This window comes from Moschus berezovskii, chromosome 5 (genome assembly GCF_049115385.1).
Source record: "Moschus berezovskii isolate FMDL1 chromosome 5, NW_MosBer_1.0, whole genome shotgun sequence".
NCBI classification, from domain to species: Eukaryota; Metazoa; Chordata; class Mammalia; order Artiodactyla; family Moschidae; genus Moschus; species Moschus berezovskii.
Window position 1 is genome coordinate 115,935,909 of NC_142464.1, and position 24,659 is coordinate 115,960,567.

The following is a 24,659-nucleotide window of genomic DNA, read 5'->3' on the forward strand; positions in this document are numbered from 1 at the left end:
TCTGCTGCCTTCATTCTGAGGATCTAAGAAAAGTCACTTTTCTGAATCTTGGTTTCCTTAAATATAAAATAAAAATGCTAAGAGATCCCTGTCTCCCTTGAAGGACCGGGTATAAGAGAAAAAGCAGACAGTGGGTATGAAATTTCTAGATGGAAGTGAAGACTTATCATTTTCATTCTTTTCTCTTATTTTTTTTCCCATTTTTTCATTCTATTTAAATCATTTTCATTCTTTTCATGCCAGAGTGCTTTTGTGCTGCCAGAATCTATTCAGGGAAGGGTTTGTGTTTAACATGCCAGCTATTCACCTGGGCTGACCACACTGAGGATCTCTAAAATGGACAAATGAGATGGCTTGGGGCCATATTTTGATTATCTTGTATCATTACCATTCGTTGGCTTTTCTCCACAAGTCTCTCTCTTTCCTTAAATATTTCTTTCCCCCATGAAGCCTTTCCCAGTTCCCCCAGGCAGAAATGTTGCCTCTTGCTTCTTTTCTGAGCAACTACTTGGAATCAGACACACTGTTCTGCAAACTGGTGGCAGAAACAAACCTGGGGCTCCAGATGCCTGCTCAGACCGGGCATATATTCTGATGGGGGCGTGAAAGGTGGGGAGCACGTGAACCAATGAAGTAACAGGATGACTCCAGAAAAAATTATGGCTGCAAAACTATGCTGTGGGAAGGAGGATTGCCGTGAAAGAAATACACAGAGTGATTGGAAAGAAGTTGTTCTCAAAGGCAGGCCTACCTGATGCCACAAGCAAAGGCCCAAACAGGGCCTTTCTCGGTTCATACGCAAAAAAAATTGCTCATTTATCTGACTGCCATACTAAACTGTAAGTTCCTCAAGAACAACTTTTTTTTTTTTTTTTTTGCTTCTGTGCAGCTATCCTGGCAACAACAGTCGCCATCAATGGCAGAGTCGACTGGAGAGGGAGATGTAGTGAGTCTCAAAGGGCCTAAGTACATTTCACACTTAGAACAGATTTTTTAAAGAATCCATTTTCTTGACACAAAATGAAATTTGGTTAAGAATACAAAATGTCATGGCTAGGTTTAAAAAAAAAAAAAGCTTCAAAAATTTTTTATTGATGATGGGGAGGTTGAAAAGCACAGATCTAAACTGTTCCTGGTACATATCAGATGGTCTATTAAAAAAGACTGCCTTTCAGTGTTGGGCACCTGGGTTCGATCCCTGGTTTGGGAGTTAAGATCCCACATGACTCACAGGCAACAGGTCAAACCATAAAATAGAAGCCATATTGCAACAAATTCAATAAAGACTTTAAAAACAGTCCATGTTAAAAAGTAAAAAAATCTTAAAAAATAAAAAGTCAAAAAGATGCTGAACGTCAGCATTCTTGTGTCAAAATTCAATGGTTACGAGTCCCTTCTCACCCTCGTCGCTCGTTTTAGCAGTCTCCTCTTTTGTGGGGGTTTGTTCATGTCTTCCACACTGGCCTACAATTTCCTGGAGGACGGGAAATTTTGTGTTAATGGATTCTAGCACCTAATGTAGCACCTACCACCTGCTGGACACTCAATGAATGGGCTCAAGAGGTGACCTCATTAAAACTAAGAGAAGAGTCTGCTCTTAGGGGTTTACCCACAGTAGCAACTCCCGGAATATAATACTAGGTCCGAACTCCCAAATCCTCAAATCCTTTATGTCCTTTACATCGGACCTGACTTCGGTTATGTTGGATCAGAGACTGAACCTGGAGATTCCTGGCCCCCTGCCAAAGTTGTTACCCCGGTACCCTGACATTTCCCCTAATTGATCTTTATTCTTAGCACCTAAGAGTCTGACCTAAGATGGACTGTCCTTCCCCATCTTGCTTTTACCTGTCTGCTCCACTGAAGACAAGCAGGAAAGCAGAGCTTTCCATCCGAGTTATCCCCTATTGTGTCACCAGTGAGAAGAACAGCACTGGGTACACGACTGGAACTCAATAAACGTGTTAAGGGCATAAATGTGATTGGTGTGGCTGCTTACAGGACAAGGAAAAAGTAACACCGCAAACAGAAATTCTGTGAATGCAAAATTTAACTCAGGAACGCTGCTTACACCACACTTCTGATGCACTCGTGCCTCAAGCTTATGAATAACTGATTATACTGAGCCTCTGTAGTCCCACCAATTTCTTTTCTATGCCTGGAACCCAGAGGCCATAAACTGGAGGCCTGTGGGATGCAGGTACAGATGAGTAAGGCGGTCTACCCATAGACGTGCTTTGTTTGGTCCACATCGTATTATTTTAAAAATACGGAATTAGCTGCTGATAGGAGACTGGAGTTTGATCCCTGGGTTGGGAAGATCCCCTGGAGTAAGAAATTTCACTCTACACCAGCATTCTTGTCCATGGAAAATTTCACGGACAGAGGATCCTGGCAGGCCACAGTCCATAGGGTCACAAAGAATCCAATATGACCGATCACACACACAGACACAATTAAAAGTCAAGGCCTTTCCTGGTGGCTCAGCAATAAAGAATCCACCTGCCAATGCAGGAGATGTGGGTTCCATCCCTGGGTCGGGATGATCTCCTGGAGAAGGAAATAGCAACCCACTCTAGTCTTCTTTGCCTGAAAAACCCCATGGATAAAGGAGCCTGGTGGGCTACAGTCCACGGGGTCACAAAGAGTTGGACACACTGAACAACAAACACAACAACTTAAGTCAGTCGATTCTACATAAAATTGTAAACTCACAGCCTATCTTGGAAAATAAAATCATACTCGGCAAGACAGAGCCTGAGGTCCCACCTTGGGTGCTGGGTCAGAGCCAAGACATCCCCCTTACCCAGCCTGTCTCTAGACCTGTTTCACTCAGGCTATTTACTTCAGCCAGGTTGCTGAAGGCATTTGAGTGAGCAACCCCTGCTGGAAAGTTACCAAAAAACACACAGCATGAATTAAAAAAAAAAAAGAGAGAGAGAGAGAGAAAATGCCCACTGGGACCTATTTCCGTTATGTTCAGGCTATTTCTCAGAAGAATAATGTATTCATTTTTCTAGAACTCTGGTAGTATCACATAACTGTTGACATACTATGGCCCAGTAAATATTACTCTAAGGGCCTGAAAAAGCTATGAAACTTAATTCCTTGTGGGTAGAGGAAGCTGAGAAAGCTTCATGCCCGCGGCAGGCCTGAAGATGGATTGTGAGAGGCTGACATCAGCTGGTTACAATACTGACTGAATCCGAGAGGGAAGGAATTTACTTGAAGACTATGAATTACCTCGAGGAATTCATGAGAAGCTGGAAAGTCAGGCTTGGAAATGAGAAGGAACGAAGAGAAGCTGGAAGCATCGGGATTATGCCCGTGGAATAGCATCCCTGGGACATCCCAAGACACGGAGGCTGCAGCTGACGCCTCTCGATTCATTACTCACGCTGGTAAATAAACGCTCAACTGTCCTTTTGTCCTTCAGTCAGTCCTTTGAGATTCCAAGCCTCAGGTGGGATCACCAGGCTGAGCCCCAGTTCAGAGCTCAGAGATATGGATACAGAGAAAGAGCACCCCCTGCCACCCCATGGAAAAGTCCCTCCATGAGGGGAGGTTGCTGTTGCTGTTGAATAGTGGCTAAGTCCGGAGAAGGCAATGGCACCCCACTCCAGTACTCTTGCCTGGAAAATCCCATGAACAGAGGAGCCTGGTGGCCTGCAGTCCATGGGGTCGCTAAGAGTCGGACACGACTGAGCAACTTCACTTTCACTTTTCACTTTCATGCATTGGACAAGGAAATGGCAACCCACTCCATTGTTCTTGCCTGGAGAATCCCAGGGATGGAGGAGCCTGGTGGGCTGCCGTCTATAGAGTCGCACAGAGTCGGACACGACTGAAGCGACTTAGCAGCAGCAACAGCAGTGGCTAAGTCCTGTCCAACTCTCTGCAACCCCATGAACTGTAGCATGCCAGGCTCCTCTGTCTATGGGATTTTCCAAAGAATACTGGAGTGGGTTATTTCCTTCTCCAGGAGATCTTCCCCACCTAGGAATTGAACCCATGTCACCTGCACTGGCAGGTGGATTCTTTACCGCTAAGCCAACCTGAGGGAAGATTGGTACCTCCCTGAAGAAGGGTGTTTGATTGCTGGAAACCTTACAAAATGCAAAAGTCCACTATGGATTAGGAGAATTTTAAGTGGTGATGGGAGAGAGGGCAACACAGGCTGAAGAGCGGAATGGAATGAGAACAGGCAGACCTCAACTCCAATCTGGAATCCTTTGTACCTTTGGAAAATTAATTAACTTTTCTAATCGGCAGATTCCAAATCTTTAAAATAGAAATGTTGCCATCTGCCTGTGTACCGCATGAGCTTGCTGTGAAGATTCAGTTCAAGCATTCATTCACTTATTTTGAAATTACTATTTGAGCATCTACTAAGCCACTTAGCTAGCACCTGGGGACAAATTTTGAACACCAAAAATGCAACAAAGAGACAGTGCTTTATGCTAGATGGCAGATGTAGACAACGGAGACCCAGGTCATCTTCTAAAACTGATCATGTATCCCTTTTCCCCAACTGCTAATACTCATCTGCAACATTCTTCCTTTTTTGGTTAATCAATACCAAGGCCCTTCCTGAAACATACATTTCCTTCTGATATACAAAATGCATTAAGCTAAAAAAAAGAAAAGAAAAGCATCCAAAAACTTTAACTCTTATTCTACAAATAAGAAACTAATGGTCTTCAGAAGCAGTGAAGCCTGATGCTGGTGAATTTCAGGTGGAATAATCAGGAGATACTGGCACATTATATGAAATCCTCTTCCTCATTGAATGTTTAGAATATGTAATTCACACAGACATTCACAAACTAAAATGAAAATTAGCATTAAAATAGACCAAATGAAATTTGCAGGAAAAGGAAATTAAGTAACCCAGTCCGTTTTTCACCAGTGTTTTAGAACTGCCCAAATGCTCTCCACATATATCTTCCCACTTTCTCATAATAATCTTTCGAGCTCTATTTTTTGGAGGATGAATCTGAGGCTCAGAGAGGAAAAAGAATTTGCTTAGGGTCCTGAGGCAAGAAGCTGGTTCCAAATCCCACTAGCAGTCTTGTCATTCTCCACTGGTAAAGGTTGGCCTGACTGGGAAGCACTGGGCCATAAGTGGGGTTGAAGGAAGATACTTACATCAAAGTGATGGGGGAAAACGCAGATCTTTTCTAATACCAGCTGGAAAGTTACAGCTTTCAGCAACAGCCAGAAAGTCACTTCATTTCCCACAGAGCAGCCAGAAGGCTGCTGCTACTCACCAAAGTTTCTACTTGCCTTACTCCTCCAAGACTGTCTCTTACACAAGAACCCTGGCACAGAAGCAGGCCCTGGAGCCTGCATTCTCAGCCCTGATCCTGAACACAGACTCAGTTCCACCAGGACATCAGTACCTTGTACTATCCCTTTCTCCAAACTGGCTTCTATAGCCAGAACGTTACTCAGGACTCACTGTGGGTTTGGACCACCCTGGGTAGATGCTCTGTTCTGGAAAAGCCACTGTGTACCAATCAAGCACATTACATCAGCCAGTCCCTCTCCCTAGGCTCTTTCCAATGCTGCTGCTAAGTCACTTCAGACGTATCCGACTCTGTGTGACCCCATAGACGGAAGCCCACCAGGCTCCCCCATCCCTGGGATTCTCCAGGCAAGAACACTGGAGTGGGTTGCCATTTCCTTGTCCAATGCATGAAAGTGAAAAGTGAAAGTGAAGTCGCTCAGTCCTGTCCGACCCTTAGCGACCCCACGGACTGCAGCCTACCAGGCTCCCCCATCCATGGGATTTTCCAGGCAAGAGTACTGGAGTGGCTTGCCATTGCCTTCCATCATCAAATTTTAATTCAAGATAAGGAAAGCTTCCACACTGCATTTCCCTTCAAGGAGCTCTCTGGACATTTCCAGTAAGAGAACGGTCTTCTTTTCAGAACAAATGCACATCCCCAATTACATGGGATAATACAAGTAAAGGGTTCCTGAACAACAACGTGGAAGACTTGAAATTTCACACAAGGCACACCAATAACACAGCTAAGAACCATGGACTTTTTCTGTTCTTCCCTGTAGAGTTCCAGGTATCACTTTCTCACCAGTTTCCCAAGCAAAGACTCTCTCAGCTTAAAGCTACAGTGCACTGTACAGCAGGCAGCATTAGCCTGGATCAGAAGCCCCAAAAGAAAGGCTCAGGATGCCTCAGAAAGGGATCCTCAGCTGATGCTGTCATGGTAATGAACTGTTTCGACTTAAGAGTGCTTAGTCACGAAGTTGTTGATCCCAGGCAAACTCGGCTGAGTTAGAGGGACCAGCTGAAGCCCTGAAACGCTCCATGAGAAGTTGATTTTGCTCTGCCGAGCGCTGGAGAAAACCTTATGTAACACAGTGGACCATTTCAATATGTTATTTCTGCAATCCTATGGGAGGAAAGGGAAAAAAAAATCTAACCGCTAGAAATACAAAGAGCAACGCGGGGATCTGCAGCTGAAGCGTTCATCTCCTGGAATTTCACTTGGTTAGGCTTATTCGAGTCGCACCCAATCAGTACCGAGGAAGCAGAAAGGAAGAATAATTCCGAAATGCAAGGAGGCAGAAGTTGGGTTAGCTCCCTTCCTTTCTTTCTATTTTTAACATAAAATTCCTGAAATTAACCCTTGAACGTTAGTGGTCAATTGCATCTCAACAAAATAGGGTAAGATGTGGCTGCAGAGCAGTAACGCCCAATTAGGACCCAAAGGATCCTGAGTGTAAACGGGTTGCGGCCACAAAAGCCAGCTAAGCACCTGCGCCCGGGCGCTATGGTACCCTCGGAGATCCGCGCCCGCACCTAGCAGCAGGCGGAGAAGCGGGGCAGGTGAAAACGGGGTTTCCAGAGCTCCGTCTTCATCCCTCGGCCGCTCCTCGCGGCTGCTCCCTGCTAGGAGTGGACCGCTTCTGGGAGCGGAGCGAGAAGACACCAGATTTGGAGTCGCCTCCCCAGAATCCCCCCCGAAAGCATCTATGTACAAGTAGTGGATAAAAATAGCCAGCGGACCGCGCCGGTGGGGGGAGGGAGGAGCGAGACTCACGCAAGGCTAAGCAAGGAGCCGACTGGTCCTGCAAAGTGGAGGGCGGAGGAAGAGGGGTGCGATCCCCTCCCAAGAGAGGGGCCTGGGTGCGCGAAGAAGCGTGGACGCTCGCCTCGCCGAGGGGAGGAGATGGAAGACTCGCGGAGCTCGCAAACCGCCGCGGAGCACAGCGCACCTCACGCTCCCCGCACCCAACCCGCCCCGGCCCCGCGCCCTGCATCCAGCTCTTGCTCCCTCTCGCCTCTCCATCTCTCTCTCTCTTTTTTTTTTTTTTTTTGCCGGTATCCGGGACAGGTTGGGGTCAGAAGCGCGAGCCGCGCGCTGCCGGCCGCCTGGCCGGGAGGGCGCACCTGGAGACTTCAGGCTCCGCGAGTGTGCCCGGTTCTGAGTCCGGGTCTACGCGCTTCCACCGCGGGTTGGCGCCCCTCCTCCCCTCACCTTCATCTGCCATCACCACTCAAGGTGCTCGAAATAGAAACAGACGCAAGATTAAAAAAAAAAAAGTAAAAAGTAACACGAAAAACCAGAACCGAGCATCTTTGGCATGGCGGGGGGGTAGGCTACTTACTGTCCGCCGCTTCCATCGCTCTCCTCCCGAGCTTTCCCCGCCCCTCGGGAGATGTCCCATCTCTGCTTCCTTCTCAAAGCTAACCGCCCTGAGGTTTCCCCACCCTGGATGCTCCCTCAAGGCGGACTTTGTGCTGTTATCCCCTCCCCAGTTGCCAGCCAGAGTGGTACCCAGGCTCCGCGGCGCTTTGCGCTCCTACTGCCCCTCACGGTCGGTCCTAGAGAGACGCGTCGGGCAGAAGCAAACCTCCTGACTCTTCTAGGGGGTAAGGGAAAAAAAAGAAAAAAAAAATCCACTAAGTCAGAAACCTGCGTGAAAAAAACCAGTCCCTGAAGACTTGCCTAGTTGAGGGACGACTTCAGGGGGCTAGTAGGATGGGGAAAGCTCTGGGCTCTCCGTCCTTCCCCCACCTACGTGCACTCCACTTGCGCCAGCCTCCACTCACCTTGGGCTCTGCTCTCGCCCTGAAGTCCAGGATGCCAGGTCGGGGCATCTCGATGGCCCCCGGTCCTGCCGCTCCCCGCACCGGCGACCCCCGCCGCCGCAAGCGCGCGCCGCACTCACCTGAGCCGCGCCTCGGCGGTCCAGCCGGTCCGGCGCCCGAGGTCGGCTCCTGGGCTTGGCCATGGGCAGCGCCGTGGAGCCCCGGCGGCCGGCGGAGCGAGTTTTTTCAGGACGACCCGGGCCGGCGCGCGAGACACGGGCGCAGGCGCCCGCGGAGACCCGGCGGTGGCGGCGGTCCGCGGCTGCCCTCGCGCCGGGGACTTTGCAGGCGGGGAGGCGAGGTTATCACCGCCGCCGAGGGGAGGAGCAGGGGGAGGAGCGGGAGCGGGAGGAGGGGACCGGGGAGGCCGGCCCCGCAGGGAGAGCGCGTCGGGCCGCGGAGGATCGCGAGCGCCCACTGCTGCCCGGTCCGCTCCGGTGCTGCCCCGGGGTCGGGTCGGCTCGGAGTCCGGCTCGCCGCACCGCTCCCGGGGCGGCCGGGCAGGGCTGGGGAAATCCAGCGGACAGGTACGGCACTAGTCAGCCCCGCCCTTCCCTGGCGCGGCAGTCCCGGGGTTTCAGCCCCGGGAAGCTGGGGGTGGGGATGGAACTTGCGGAGGGGACCAGCGCGCGCTCCCGGGAGGGTGGGGCCGGCTGTGGGTCGGGCGACCGCCGTGCCTGCGACCCTGGGGCATCCTGTCTCCACCGTCACCCTTGTTAGGGAAGGCGAGGTCCTAACCCCGAGCCCACGTCTTCCTCCACTCCCGGGCCGCGCCGGGTCCTCCCACGTGCGTCAGCGCGGCCGATCTCCGTCAGGGCAGGTGCCCACCTTAGGCATCGGTTGCTCCCTGCGCCGCCCAGGAAGCGAGCGGAGCCATCCACTCGCACCGCAGCCGGACCCGGACGCCGGCGGCCGGGCAGCCGGAGCGAAGATCCGCGCGAGGAGCCGGCTCCCCAGCGCTCGGTGTCGCCATTGAACACTCCCTCCCTCTTCGGTTTCGCGTCCCCGGAGCGGATGCGGATTCACTCGGAGAGCGCAGAGCTTTTAGCTCTGCCTTCGCTAGTGCATTGGGATTGCAAACGTCAGCTCTGAAATTAAGCCGGTCCCCCTGCCCCCTTCCCCCGCGTTCCTGTATCTGGGAAGTTTGTGTCAGAACTAGACCAGCCTTCAGTCTAATTTCGATGTAAGGTTTCCAGGGACCCGGGGTTGGAATCCCCTCGGAGAGAGAAGCTAGGCTGCCCGTCTATCCGAGCCCAAACTAGTGGCCCTAAAAGGCAGATCAGCCAATACGTTAAGGAATTAAATAAAAGAAAAAGAAAACGTTCCAGATGAGTGTCAAAGTAATTTATTTTAGATGAAATTTCAGTCGCTCTTCCATATCTTAAGTATTGGAAAATAAATGTTTGGAAGAAATCAAATTTGCCCTTCAAGTGTAAAAAACCTCTCATTAACTTAGCTCAGATTAAAAATACACACCAACCTAAGTAATAAATCCTGTAGGAAATTGACCTCTTTCTTGTGTAATGTTACCCACTGCCCTTTTAGAAAGCAAAACAATCAGCATTTTCTGGCTGTCTAATAAAACCAGTAGAACCTGGAGGCCAAAGCCAAGTCTTATTTTGGAAAATAAGATTATAGGAGTTTTCATGATCCTGATGGCTTCTTTGAGCCAGACTAATATTGACATATTATTTTAGAACTTTTAAAATGCATTTGGAGTACCTTTGTGTTAAGTTGCTTCTGTCATGTTCCACTCTTTGTGACCCTATGGACTGTAACCCACCAGGCTCCTCTGTCCATGGGTATTCTCCAGGCAAGAATACTGCAGTGGGTTGCCATTTCCTCCTGGAGGGAATCTTCCTGGCCCAGGGATCCAACAGTCCTCTCTTATATCTCCTGAATTTGTAGGTGGGTTCTTTACCACCAGTGCCACCTGGGAAGCCCAAGGAAATGACAACCCACTCCAACAGTCTTGCCTGGAAAATTCTATGGACGGAAGAGCCTGGTGGGCTGCAGTCCATGGGATTCCAGAGAGTCAAACACGACTGAGCCACTAAACACACACACACACACACGTATGTATTTTAAAAAGTCACTTTAATCAAACTTGTGGGTGGGGGCTGGGTGTGGAGAAAGGTAGTCAAAAAGTACAAGCTTCCAGTTAAAAGATAGGCAAATATCAGAGGTATAATGTACAACATAATGACTGCAGCTGACACTGTTGTATGGTATATAGGAAAGTTGCTAATAGAGTAAATCCCAAGAGTTCTCATCACAAAGAGACTTTTTTCTTTTCTTTTTTCCTTCCCTTTTATTGGGTTTATGTGAGAAGGTTTCTGTTAGCTGAACTCATTGTCATAATCATATCACAATAGATGTAAATCAAACCAGTAGGCTCTACGCCTTAAAGTGTTGTATGTCAATTACATCTCAGTAAACCTGGAAAAAAACAGTCAGTTTAAAGCCCCTCTTTGAAAAGGCTTAACATTCAAATTTGCATTAGCTTCTAAAAAAAGTACTTTTCCTGCCTCATTCGATGAAACCCTGTAAAATTATGTATGATGAGGTTGTGCAGGTCAAATGGTAGTTTCAGATATACCCTTGCCAAGTAATGGAGTCCTTAAGCTCCTACCAGCGCAGCTAAGCCCAGCGCAGATCACAAGTTTTTTTTAAAATAGGGAGCCACTTTGATGTCCTAAGTTGGTAAGATTGCTTTTTCTTAAGGGCCCACAGTCTGGATTTCACAACTAATTTGTGAGATGCACAGTGAGACTGGCAGTGATTCCATTTGCACCCTGGGAGCCAAAGTCGGGTTAACTGATCTACTCAGTTCCCCACTACAAGCCCTAAAAGGGAACTAGAACCTCAGGCTGCAGCCCTGAGACTCTGTTACAAGCTTCTCTTGCCTCAAATGGCCCCAGACAGATCTGGCCACAGGCAAGGACTGGTGTTTTAGCTTCTCTCTCTTTTTTGATTTTGGCCAGCGTTCACTGATCAATGGTCAATATTCTTATGCTTAGGTAAATAAGAAAGTATTCACTGGTTATTTTGTTCTTATTTTTCTTGCTGTTATTGTTGTTAACTCACTAAGTCCTGTCTGACTCTTTGCAACCCCATAGACTACAGCATGCCAGGCTTCCCTGTCTCCCAGAGTTTGCTCAAACTCACATCCATTGAGTTGGTGACATCATCCTCTGTCGCCCCCTTCTCCTCTTGCCCTCAGTCTTTTCCAGCATCAGAGTCCTTTCCAATCAGTTGGCTCTTTGCATCAAATGACCAAAGGATTGGAGTTTCTGCTTTAGCATCAGTCCATCCAATGAATATTCAGGGTTGATTTCCTGGCTTCCCTGGTGGCTCAGATGGTAAGGAATCTGCCTGCAATGTGGGAGATCCAGGTTTGATCCCTGGGTCAGGATGATCCCCTGGAGAAGGAAATGTTACCCACTTCAGTATCCTTGACTACAGAATTCCATGAACAGAGGAACCTGGTGGGCTACAGTCCATGGGGTCACAAAGAGTTGGACAAGACTGAGCGACTAACACTTCCTTTTGGATTGACTAGCTTGATCTCCTTGCAGTCTAAGGCACTCTTAAGAGTCTTCTCCAGCACCATAGTTCCAAAGCATCGGTTCTTTGGTGCTCAGCCTTCTTAGTAGTCCAACTCTCACATCCATACATGACTACTTGAAAAATCATAGATTTGACTACATGGATCTTTATCAGCAAAGTGATATCTCTGTTTTTTTAATACATTATCTAGGATTGTCATAGCTTTTCTTCCAAGGAGCCAACATCTTTTAATTTCATGGCTGCAGTCACCATCTACAGTGATTTTGAAGCCCAAAAAAATTAAATCTGCCAGTTTCCATTTTTTCCCATCTATTTGCCATGAAAAAATTCCTAGCCTACTGCTTTCTGTACTTGAATAATTTATGTTTGCTTTTGTTGTCTCTGGTTTTCTACTTTTCCTCAAATGTATGATGGAAGAGAGAGGTCAGGAGAAGGAGAATTAGAGAGAGAGAGGGAAAGAGAGGGCTTGCTTCCTCGAAAGACGTCGAGGACACAGAGTCACTCTACCTTTCTGATCTCAACCTGATTTTATCTGTAAGGCTCCCCTGTACAGCCTCAGCCTTTCCTCCCTTAATGGCCATTTGAAACTTTCAGGTTAATAGCATGAATATTAAGGAGTCCAATGGGATTCTTTATAAGCAGAGGAAATTGGGATCAGGTTAAAAATCCAATTTTAATAAACTTTCCAAGTCTTGATTTAGATGATGCACTAATGGCTTTCAGTGCTGAATCACCTTAAAAGTCAATGTATTTTTAAAAGGTCCTTGTTGTAGAGAAAGCTGCATGGGTGTCGTTTAATTGTAGACTGTGCATCCCTGTCTTCACAGAAAAGATCACGTATAATGGATGAGAGCAGATATGAAATGCCGCTGTGCCCAGAGCTGGTTGGGAGAGGAGAGGGCGTTCGGTTTGAAAGATAGTTTTCACTCATTTGACCAAAACAAAGGGAGTGTGATTGCACTGTGTGAAAATGGTATCCTCAAATAACTCCTCTAATTTGATTGTGCTGAGGTCTAGAATTGTTTCCATTTCTTTTGACTTGCTAATTAGCTGGAGCAGAAGGCTTGTGAGAGTAGAAAAATGATGGTCATATCCAGAAAATACGTAGGATTGTGATTCCTCCCAGTCAGCGCACCTGTCACCTGCCTACCCCACCAGCCTGTCCAACTCCCAGCCTTATCTGTGTGTCCTTGAAAATGACTCACGCCTTTGTGATTAATAGACTACGGGATGTTTTTCTGAAAACAGGACTTTAATCCCCTTTATAACACTGGACATACTCACGGCACATGTGGTGACAAGTTTCAGTTCTAACTTTTGCCTTTATAGGGCCTATCCTTCTCCCATATTGCTTATGTAATTAATTAAACATTAAAATTGCATGGCATGTCTACATTGCCGTAAAGAAGCATGTGTGTGCGTGTTCAGTCGATCAGTCGTGATCTGACTCCCAGGCACAAGCTCCCTTGTGCATGGAATCCTCCAGGCAAGAACACTGGAAGGGGTTGTCATTTCCTTCTCCAGTAAAGAATATACTGATATTATTTTTATTTATTTAAATATTTTCTGAGGCCCCCCAAATTAGTATTTCTTGGGAGTTTAAATGAAATTACACTATTTTTGAAAGGCCCTGAAAGTACCTTGGGCTCTCAAGACTTCTAATGCAGTGGTTGGCCCTGTGTTGGTGGTGATGTTGTTGGGGATGAATGCTTAATTGATTCTGTAAGGAGGTGCAGTGGTAAAGAATCTGCCTGCCAATGCAGGAGACAGAGACATGGGTTCAATCCCTGAGTCAGGAAGAATCCCTGGAAATGGCAACCCACTCCAGTACTCTTGCCTGGAAAATCCCACAAACAGAGGAGCCTGGAGGGCTACAGTCCATGGGGTTGCCAAGAGTTGGACATGACTGAGAGACTGATCACACAGAGTATGTATGAAAACCGCAATTCCAGACTCATACGCCAAGGTCCATTTGTTATGCTGGATAAACAACTATAGAAAACATGCTGCTTTTATTTCTGGCCCTGTGTCAAGCTTTGCCCCAAATTACACACATCAGTGCTGCAAAAATTGCAATATTGCAGCCCTGAAGTGGTCCTCTTGTTCAAATTGTTAGACCCTGCTGAGTGCCAGAAAACCTTCAGGGCCATGGGAAATTGTGGCACTCTCTTTGATTTCAGGTTTGCAGGGACCAAAGCTGATGACGCTTTGACAAGTGGGTCTTGCTGATTCTCTCTTTTAGGCCTTATTCAAGGATCCTGAGAGGTTCAAACTCTTCAGGGGAAAAAAAAATGCATCTTTATCTCTCTCTCTAGCCCTGTCAATTCAGTGGAAACATTTACTGGGTACGTCCTAGATAGCAGCCTAGTGGTAAGTACCTGGGTGGAGATGTACAGAGAAGAATAAAGTGTAAGCCCTAACCCGAAGGGGCTCACAGATGTGCAGAACATAAAAATTACAATTCAGCCTGACGATTCTCATGCGCTCAGGTTCCCTGTGTACTAGCAAGGTCAATGGAACATTTGGGATGTGATTCTCATGCCCTTACATTCTACCCTGAACTAGCAGCTTCAAGCAGCACTTGCTATTTCTAGCAGATCTCTCCTCTTGGAGTCCCTGCTGAAGTCCTCCAGAGTGTGGCCTTATTGTCCCTGAAAACCGGCAGGGCTGCCTTCTCACTTCTGAGCCTTATTTTGATTCCAGATTTAAAATAGAATCAAAACCATGAGAAAAGTCTTGAAAGGTGCTCACAAGTTCTCTTTCTGACTTTTGTAATACTTTTCTAATAAAAGAGTTTGCAATGACACTCAGAAAGAACTAGCTATATATATATGCATTTTTTCTCCTTTATGGTAGTAATGTGTATTTTATAGAATACTTTGAAGCTCAGACAACTTAGCTCTAAATGAAAAAAAAAATTGATATTTAAAATGATCAAGTTGACATATCTCAATATATTGGTAACAGTATTTATTATAAAATGCTAAAATGGGTAGCTTGTAAATATGATACCTCAATTCCTTTTTGTATCTATCCTGTGACCATGAGAGACTTCAGCATGGAAACAAAGTCTGACCTCCAGGACACAGAAGATGTCAAAACAAGTGGACCAAGGACGGATTAGGACAGAGACTTGATGAAGCCTGGTAAAGGATCCGCCTGCAATGCGGGAGACCTGAGTTCAAGCCTTGGGTTGGGAAGATCCCCTGAAGAAAGGAAAGGCTACCCACTCCAGTATTCTGGCCTGGAGAATTCCACGGACTGTATAGTCCATGGGGTCACAAAGAGTCGGATACAACTGAGCAACTTTGATTAGATGAAACCATGCTTGAATTCCATGTTAAAAATGGCTAACTTGTACAAAGTTGGGAAAATGTATTAGACAGCATGAGAAATAAGTTGGAGGTATGAAGAGATAAATAAAAATCATGGCATTTATTGATAAGCTTTGTGCTAGGAGATCTGAATATCTCTTATCCTCGTTTTGCACAGACATGGAGCAGTTAAGGAAGTTCCTAAAGGGCATACAACCAGCAATGCTGGATTTAGGACCAGGTGAACATCAAGTCCTTCTGTATCTTCCCCCCTCCACCCCTGTCTCATGATATAATCTCTGTTTCCTTGCTTAATTTCATGTATTCACTTCATAAAAGAAAGAAGAGTCCAGTGGAGTTTATGGTCTATCTCTTCCAAATGAAGAAGCAATCAGAGGTTCTCTTCAGGCCTTGAAAAGATACTTACATTCTAGGAATTATCCATAAGGTATTTAAATCCTCTATTCATGATACTGATGTAATTGCATTTAGTAAACTTCCTCTAGGCTTAAAAGCTCAGTTCTCATTGTAACTGTTTTTCTCGCCCTGTATGCATCTGTGATGAAGGTGTATTGCTGGCAAACTTTGTCTCACACTGTGGCCCTTGATTTCATGCAGGGCTTCAGATCTCAGCTCTGTGTCTGGTCATTCTTTCCTTTATTCCAGCATCACGTAGTGTTTAGTTCTTAGTCGGTGTCAGGCTCAGGGGTGGGCCCTGGAGATACAGGAGTGGACAGGACAGCACTCCCTGTCGTCTTAGAGCTGAAAATCAGGAAGTTATCCGAACATCCTTTGGAGGGTTGAATGCCCTTCCCAGCTCTTGTTCCTTATCAGGAGTCAGCCTGCCTTTCTGGATTCATTTTACCTGGAAGCTGTTCTGATTGGTAGAGACACTCTGCCTGCATAGGGAAGAGGGTGGACTTGTGTGTCAGTGTGTGTGTGCGTGCTCAGTCACTCAGTCGTGTCTGACTCTTTGCGATCCCGTGGACTGTAGCCCACCAGGCTTCTCTGTCCATGGGATTTTCCAGGTAAGAATGGCAGGTTGCCATTTCCTCCTCCAGGGGATCTTCCCAACCCGGGAACTGAACTCACATCCCCTGCATTGGCAGGCAGATTCTTTACCACTGAGCCACCTGGGAAGCCCAGTGAATGGACTTACTTGTGGACAAACTGGGAAGTATATCTTCAGATTATCCATTAGCTCTGGCTTTCTTCCTCTTGGAAGCAAGATGCCTTTCAGAAGTGTCCGACCTGCTCAACTCCTCTGCTGCCTCTTTGGGATCCATCTCTATGGGAGAGATGTCTGTTCTGGCCTGAGGCTGTCTCTTCTTCCCTGAGTAAGTGCCCAGTTCTGAGGTTCAGTTATGCAGCTCTCTTAGCTCTCACATGGTAAATTTCTGCAATCTCATTTCCCTCAGTAATAAAGGACTTATTTAGCTGACGTCCATCTTGGTCTTCATGGCATGGGCATGGAGTAGGCGTGCCACTTACAGAAGTTGATTTAAAATCTCCCAACTGATGAACTCTTTTTCCCTTTGTCTTAATTTACTTACTGTTCGTGGGGTTCTCACAAGGCAAGAATACTGGAGTGGCTTGCCATCCCCTTCTCCAGTGGACCACGTTTTGTCAGAACTCTCACCAGGACCTGTCCTCTTGGGTGGCTCTACATGGCATGGCTCATAGTTTCATTGAGCTGAACCCCAGAACCACCTGTAATCAGCACTCATTCTCTACCATCCCGTGCTCTAATTGTTACCATGGCCAAGGACAATTCCTGGGGTTAATGTCAGTCTGTTGGATTCATAGTTTATGCCTTTTAGGCCCTACTCATTCTTGGAATCTAGTACTCTTGCCTGGAAAATCCCATGGACAGAGGAGCCTGGTGGGCTGAAGTCCATGGGGTTGCTAACTGTCAGACACGACTGAGCAACTTTGCCTTCATGCATTGGAGAAGGAAATAGCAACCCACTCCAGTGTTCTGGCCTGGAAAATCCCAGGGACAGGGGAGCCTGGTGGGCTGCCATCTATGGGGTCGCACAGAGTCGGACACGACTAAAGCAACTTAGCAGCAGCAGCAGCAGCATTCTTGGAAAGAGAACATGAAGTGAACTCCTCCAAAATAAACATTCAGGACATATGACAAACTTCAAGAGGGCAGATTCCAGGTCCAGGTTGCCAGGGTTCAGATCCTAGATCTGCAGAATGAGCTCTGTTATGTCACCTGAGTTACTTAGCCTCAGATGCTTCTTCTCTAAAATCATGAAAATGGCCCCCTTCTCTTCTTATTACATGGAAAGCACCTGGTACATAGTACATACCAAATCGGCAACAGGCAAGGCCATCCACGAGCAGGCAGCGATATCAGCCTCATGACAACTTCTTGGCCGACCACAATGGTGAGATGCTACCAACTGTGGTATAATCTCGGTTTCATAAATATTAAAACGTAAAAAAAATCTTAAATCAGTGAAATGCAATGTTATTTCTTAGAATCTTTGAAATGGCACCCCTACATGATGTATTATTTTTTTTTTCTTGTAATTTTCACATTACCTTTGCAGTTATATGTTATAATAGAAAATAAAGAAAGCCCAAACCGTGGAATCAAATTTTGAGGTACTTAATTAGTAAATCATTTAATCAGTCAAGAGATGGATACCACTAAGTTCTATGCATGTGACAGCTGCTTCATGCATGATCAGTCATTCCAGCTTCTTGCAATCCCATGGACTGTAGCCCACCAGGCTCCTCTGTCCATGGGATTTCCCAGGCAAGAATACTGGAGTAAGCTGTCATTTCCTCCTTCACAGAATCTTACTGACCCAGGGATCGAACCTGAGACTGGAGTCTCTTGCATTGGCAGGTGGTTTCTTTACCATTGCACCACCCAGGAAGCCCTTGTGCATGTGCAAGTGTGTTAGTCACTCAGTCTTGTCTGACCTTTTGTGATCCCATAGACTGCAGCCAGCCAAACTTCTCTGTCCATAGGATTTTCCAGGCCAGAATACTGGAGTGGGTTGCCATTCCTTTCTCCAGGCGCTCTTCCCCACCCAGGGATCAAACCCATGTGTCCTGCATTGCAGACAGATTCTTTACCAACTGAGCCACCAGGGAAGCCCTACCCTCAAAGTGTTTGATGGATTCAGAGAAAAAGATTAGCTGATCAGGGAACAGAATCCTTCACAAAGATGTGGGATCTGGGCCACATCCATGTAACATAATTCTTAGTTTCAGTAGAAGTTTCAAATAACAAAATTCTCTACTGAATTTACTGAACAAGTCAGAGGAGAAAAAAGCACACAGGCCACCAATGACACGCAAGCGAGGACTAAATACTGTTTTTAAACGTCCACACCCCAGTATTAAGGGTTAAGCTAAATTTTAAATTTACTTTGGCATTTGTTTTGTTATATAGTAATACTTGTTCATTACAGCTAGTTTGAAAAAAATCACAGAAAATTAGACCGAGAAAAAAAGAAAACAATAATACCACTATTTGAAGGCAACTCCTGGATTAAGACTGGGTAGATAATAACTGACGGAGAAGGCAATGGCAAGCCACTCCAGTACTCTTGCCTAGAAAATCCCATGGATGGAGGAGTCTGGTAGGCTGCAGTCCGTGGGATCGCTAAGGGTCGGACACGACTGAGCGACTTCACTTTCACTTTTCACTTTTACACATTGGAGAAGGAAATGGCAACCCACTCCAGTGTTCTTGCCTGGAGAATCCCAGGGACGGGGGAGCCTGGTGGGCTTCCGTCTAAGGGGTCACACAGAGTCGGACATGACTGAAGTGACTCAGCAGCAGCAGCAGCAGATAATAACTGAAATGAAAATCAAAATTGAAATCACAAGTTTGTGGTACTGGAGTATTTTAGCATTTAAAATTGTTTATGTTTAACTTTATTAAACATAATGTTATTGTATATTTGGATTTCTGATTTCTTAGGAAAGGGTGCAAACCAGGGCCTGGTCTCTGATTTTTAAAAAATCAGTTTTAGTAATACTTCGATATTTACTTTATATAGGAAATGAACAAATACATTCTTGTCTGATGACACATGGAAGTCTGAAGAAGGGCAACTCGTCAAGCAACTCACTCTCACCCAGTTCTTGAGCCAGGAATGAAGAAGAGGGTTTAGATGGAGGAGCAGGTCTTTACCTCCCCCAGACTTTCAGGCCTCTTCCTCATGAGACATCCTCCCCCTCCTCCTTCCCCAAAGTCACTCCCTCTCCTCAATTTTAAAGTTAGAGATTACATTTGCAAACTGGAATGTGATTTAAATACCAGCACAGCACACATCACTATTCTGAGTCCCAGACCTTTTTTTCTACATTGTTTATACAATTCATCCATGCCATTGCTTGGAGATGGTATTCTTTGTTACTGCTGAATATTGTATGAGTGTTGGGAGATTCTTAGTCCTACTGTTGATGATGTTCAGGTTGTTTCCAGTTTAGGACTTTCCCAAATCATGCGTCTGTGGACATTCCAGTGTGTGTCCTTTTGGTGCAGAAATGTAAACATTTATGTTTGTTGTAAACTTAGGAATGCGGTTTCTGCATAGTGATTCAGTATTTTTGCAGTTACATTCAATTATAGGCTATGATATGATGATTGCTATAATTTCCTGTGTTTTGCAACATAACCCTGTTGCTTGTCTATTTTATATGTGGTAGGTTGTATCTGTTAATCCCATACCCCTAATTTGTCCCTCTTTTATAAAATACCTACTCATGTCTTTTTTTTAATCTTTTTTAAAAATTTTAATTGGAGGGTAATTGCTTTACAATATTCATGTCTTTTGCCCATTTTTCTATTGTCTTGTGTTTATTGATTTATAGAAAATCTTTATATGTTTGAGGCAGGTTACTGTGCTTCTGTTTTGCTGCCTACAAATGTGAATAATAGTAACGCCTACTTTACATCTTGTTGTTGCTGGGCTATATGAGTTAGTGCATGTAAACACTTAGAACCCTATGTGGCACATAGTGAGTGCTCCATAAGCGTCTGCGTTTGGTACCGGTCAGGTCCCCATGGCTAGCACATCATGGACACAGAACTCCAAAGAGGCTTCAAACTCCCGTTTACCGACATTGCCTTGCAAACAGTTACTTTACAGATCCAGAAAGATTGGAACTCACCTTGCTGCTGCTTCTACTGCTAAGTCGCTTCAGTCGTGTCCGACTCTGTGCGACCCCATAGACGGCAGCCGACCAGGCTCCGCCATCCCTGGGATTCTCCAGGCAAGAACACTGGAGTGGGTTGCCATTTCCTTCTCCAATGTGTGAAAGTGAAAACTAAAAGTGAAGTCGCTCAGTTGTGTCCGACTAGTAGCGACCCCATGGACCGCAGCCCACCAGGCTCCTCTGTCCAGGCGATTTTCTAGGCAAGAGTACTGGAGTGGCTTGCCATTGCCTTCTCCGGGAACTCACCTTAGTCACCCCTAATCGGGACCAACTAGGGCCCTGGTGGCTTAGTGGTTAAGAACTTGCTTGCAGTGCAGGAGGTGTGGGTTCAATTCCCGGGTTGGGGTTATCCCCTGGGGAAGGGACACACTTCAGTATTCTTACCTGGAGAATCCCTTGGACAGAGGAACCAGACAGGCTACAGTCCGTGGGGTTGAAAGAGTCAGACGTGACTGAGCAACATACACAAGGCCCTAGTCATAGCTTTAGAGGAAAATGTTGGTTGTGATTTTACTATAATCACCACACTGTTTTTAAAATATTAAAATTGTGTTTTTCCCTCTGAAGAGAACAAAGCAGTTTTTGACTGAAAATTACTGAAGTAGCAGTTAACTCGCTGCCATTGTATTGTGCATTTGGCATGTTGATTCCAAGATTCCAGAAGTTTTTATAGAATGACTTTGCACCAGGACTTTAAACACACACACACACACACACACACACACACACACACACACACAATCCTCTCCAAACACAGGAATTAAATGTGTTTGAAGTTATGCAGTGTGCGCAATGAAGTGTTTTAGGCTAAGTGCCCATCTCTGCCTCAAACAACTTCTCTTGGTCCACCAACCACACTTAGGAAAAAAAGGACATTTCTTTTCTCCCCATTTGGGAATTGCCTCTAGTAGCCAAGGGAGTAGAATTTCTTATAAACAAACAAATCAACAAACTGTAGTCAGCCTGCCTTGGCTCCTTCCATTTGTGAAATTTTTACAGATAAATTCATTCTTTTTTGAGGAGAGAAACATGCAGAGGACCGTAATTTAGGCCTTTACAACCGAAAATGACAATCTTTCATTTATCATCCCTCACCGAGAACAGCTACTAATATCTTCCTTCTTGGTCCCTTAATTAAATTCAGCTTCTTATATTTTTTTTTTCCTGATTCACTCTGTTTCATTCCTGGATTAACCTAGTTCTTCATAGTTGTAATTTCTCAACTGTTAAATTTCATTTACCTCATTTAAATTTCTGGAGATTTCTTTCCTGAGTGGAAAGTTTGTTTATTTTTTCAATTCTCTCCCCAGGCAAGAAAACCATCTCCTTTAGACCAGAGTTAACTAAATTATAAACATCCACACTGTAATAATCTATATAAGTATACGTGTGAATAGAGAATGATTTTTGGAAAGGGAGAGTGATTGGTCCAAGACTGTCAAGAAGACAGTCTTCATCCTTGAAACCCCTTCAGAGAGTTACATAGTCCATAAAATATTGTTCTCTCATCTTCTACAAACTGACTTCAAGGATAACGTATAAACTGTGTTTTTGTCCCTGATATTGTTCCCACTTTGGAAGCAAAGTTATTACCAACCTAGACAGCGTGTTAAAAAGCAGAGACATTACTTTGCCAATAAAGGTCCATCTAGTCAAAGCTATGATTTTTCAAGTAGTCATGTCTGGATGTGAGAGTTGCACTATAAAGGAAGCTGAGCCCCGAAGTATTGATGCATTTGAATTTTGGTGTTGGAGAAGACCCCTGAGAGTCCCTTGGACAGCAAGGAGATCCAACCAGTCCATCCTAAAGGAGATCAGTCCTGAATATCCATGCAAAGGACTGATGCTGAAGCTGAAACTCCAATCCTTTGGCCACGTGATATGAAGAATTGGCTCATTGGAAAAGACCCTGATGCTGGGAAAGACTGAAGGCAGGAGGAGAAGGGGATGACAGAGGCCTTTCCAACCAGGATGAGATGCCTTGATGGCATCACCGACTCAATGGACATGAGTTTGAGTAAGCTCCGGGACTTGGCAGTGGACAGGGAAGCCTGACGCACTGTAGTCCATGGGGTCACAGAGTCGGACACAACTGAGCGACTGAACTGAACTGAACTGATCGAACCCACCTTCCTGTATAGGGTTATACATACTTGACTGATGCTGTGTCATTGTAGCACTGCTTGTGGCAAGACTGTACTTTTTGGTAAAGTCATGTACGTTGGCCTTGGCCACGTGATGTGCTTTAACCAATGTGATGTGAGTAGACAAGTCTCATCTAAGGGGAAGCTTTCAAAGACACCACTCTTCTCCTGGCCCAAGTTCCTTCATTCTGGTTCCAGAAGGAGCATGCACGGGGCATGCCAGGGGCCAAGCTGTGGTCTCCTACATGAGCCATCGGCAAGAACTGACTAAGGCTTGGAGGCTGTTGGATATTTCTTGTCACTGAAATTGTCTGTTGATTTGTTTTATTCAAGGTACCTTCCTTGAAACAGGGAATGCATTTGCTTTGTTGGTTACGTGCACAGTTTGGTGCTTGGCTGCCAGCAGAAACTAATAAAAGTTTGTTGAACAACTTTTGAAGACTTGATGAAGCTCTCCAGTGACGAACATCTAACCTCTTCTATGGCAGCTGTGCCTTTTGAAAAATATTTCTCATTCTAAGCAGATCTCTGATCCTCTAGGACTTCCACTAAGGGTATCAGTGCTCTCCTTTGGACTCACATAAAACCATCTCATACCCATCCATAAGACAGCCCTCTAGGGTTTGAAAACAGTGCTGTCCACTATTCAGGAGTTTGTTCCTTTTGGTTTATTATCTTTCAAGCTTTCACCTCCTCAACCTCCTGGGGTTTCTACTTTTTCGGTGCAGAGATGTACCCATGGGCTTCCCAGGTGGCTCAGTGGTAAAGAATCTGCCTGCCAATGCAGGAGATGTAGGTTTGATCCCTGGGTTGGGAAGATCCCCTGGAGAAGGAAATGGCAACCCACTCCAGTATTCTTGCTTTGATAATCTCATGAACAGACGAGCCTGGCAGGCTACAGTTGATGGGGTTGCCAAGAGTTGGATACGACTGAACGACTAAGCATGATGTACCCATGTCCCCTCTAGAATATGAGATTTGGCATCAGCACCAGTCTTAGTGTGTGGTCAGAGCAGCCCAGAGTGAGAAAGGGTCATCTCCTCTGGAGTAATCGCCCATCTGGACTAATTACACTGCTTCTAACGCAGCCTTTGCTGTTCTTGGCAGCTTCATCACACTGCTGACTCAGAGTGACTCAATCAAATCCCTTAAGCCTTATTCACGAGTCTTTATGACCACATCGTGCCCCAACTTGTGAGGTAGGTTTAAGGCACCCAGATGTCAACCCTAATACTTTTCCTTGTTAAATTCTTTACCTCATTTCATCTGGTTCGTGGTTTCTGTCTAGTTGGGAAAAGGATTTGATTTCTGGGAATGGAAACTCAGCTATTAGCCAAGAGAAAGGAGAAACAACCTTGTGTCATCAACTAAGGAATGATTAGAGAGCTCCATTGTCTGGTCCAGCAGCCCGTACTTAACTATGTGATGTACATTGCCAAGCGTGTGGTGTCTTCTCTGAATTTGTCAAGGGGAATGGAAGAATACTGAGATCCAGCAACAAACAACACCTCTATTTACAGGTGACAGACTCAAAGGGGCTTCCATGATCCCCACCTTTTAACAGTCATGCCTTTGCATAATTCCCTCTGCTTGAGTGCCTGTGTGTCTTCTAACTTGCTTCAGATCACTAGAATATGGCAAAGGTGATGGAAAATATGTGACTGCATGCACATGGTAACGTTACATGAGACTGTAACACTGTCTTTCTAGAAGGTTCTCCTAACTGGCTCCGAAGAAGCCGGGCATGTCATGAGCTGCCCTGCGGAGGAAGCCACATCACAAGGAACTGAGAAGAACTTCTAACTGAGCAAGAAACTGAGGTCTGTCTCACAGCCTCAGTGGTGATGCTGCCAGCAGTCACGTGGCCCTGGAAGAGGATATTTTCCCCGCTGAAACTCAAGGTGAGACTGCAGCCCAGGCCAACACCTTAGTTGAAGCTTTCAAATGAGACTCTGAAGTGGAGAACCCAGCAAAGTAAGGCCTGGACTCCTGGTCCACAGAATAATGGTGTGTGTGCTCAATCGTGTCCGACTCTTTGCGACCCCACTTGGCCCCTCTGTCCATTGAATTTTCCATGCAAGAATACTGAAGTGAAACTGTGATACAATAAAGATATGCTGTTTTAAGCTGCTAAGTTTCTTGCTAATTGTTACTCAAGGATCTGTAGCAGGATATGTACTAATATATCATGAAACCAATTCAGTTGGAAGCCAAAGCCATCATGAAACCCAGAAAACACACATCCTTTGTCTTTTTTTGGTGGGTTGGATTGACTTATAGAACCTTTGGTGAACCCTGTGTAACGTATTATCAGGACATTAG

The 24,659-nt window shown here is 45.8% G+C and overlaps 2 protein-coding genes across 5 annotated transcripts in view; one reads left to right on the top strand and one right to left on the bottom strand.

Moving 5' to 3' along the window:
* Nucleotides 1-9,401, bottom strand: part of HS3ST1 (heparan sulfate-glucosamine 3-sulfotransferase 1) — a 39,221-nt gene extending 29,820 nt beyond the window's left edge. For 2 of the 4 annotated variants that reach the window (XM_055434595.2, XM_055434593.2), the window contains exon 1: nucleotides 8,200-8,396. The gene's annotated coding sequence lies outside the window, so the exon portion shown is untranslated. Of the gene's footprint in view, nucleotides 1-8,080; nucleotides 8,397-8,947 lie in introns of those variants that run through there. The other 2 variants (XM_088836493.1, XM_055434594.2) reach the window with 2 other exon arrangements.
* On the top strand, nucleotides 8,261-9,095 carry LOC148777914 (uncharacterized). The gene is made up of 2 exons (XM_088836132.1): nucleotides 8,261-8,646; nucleotides 8,840-9,095. Exons 1-2 carry the CDS (start codon nucleotides 8,261-8,263, stop codon nucleotides 9,093-9,095), a joined length of 642 nt encoding a protein of 213 aa, XP_088692258.1.
* Nucleotides 9,402-24,659: the final 15,258 nt, after the last annotated feature.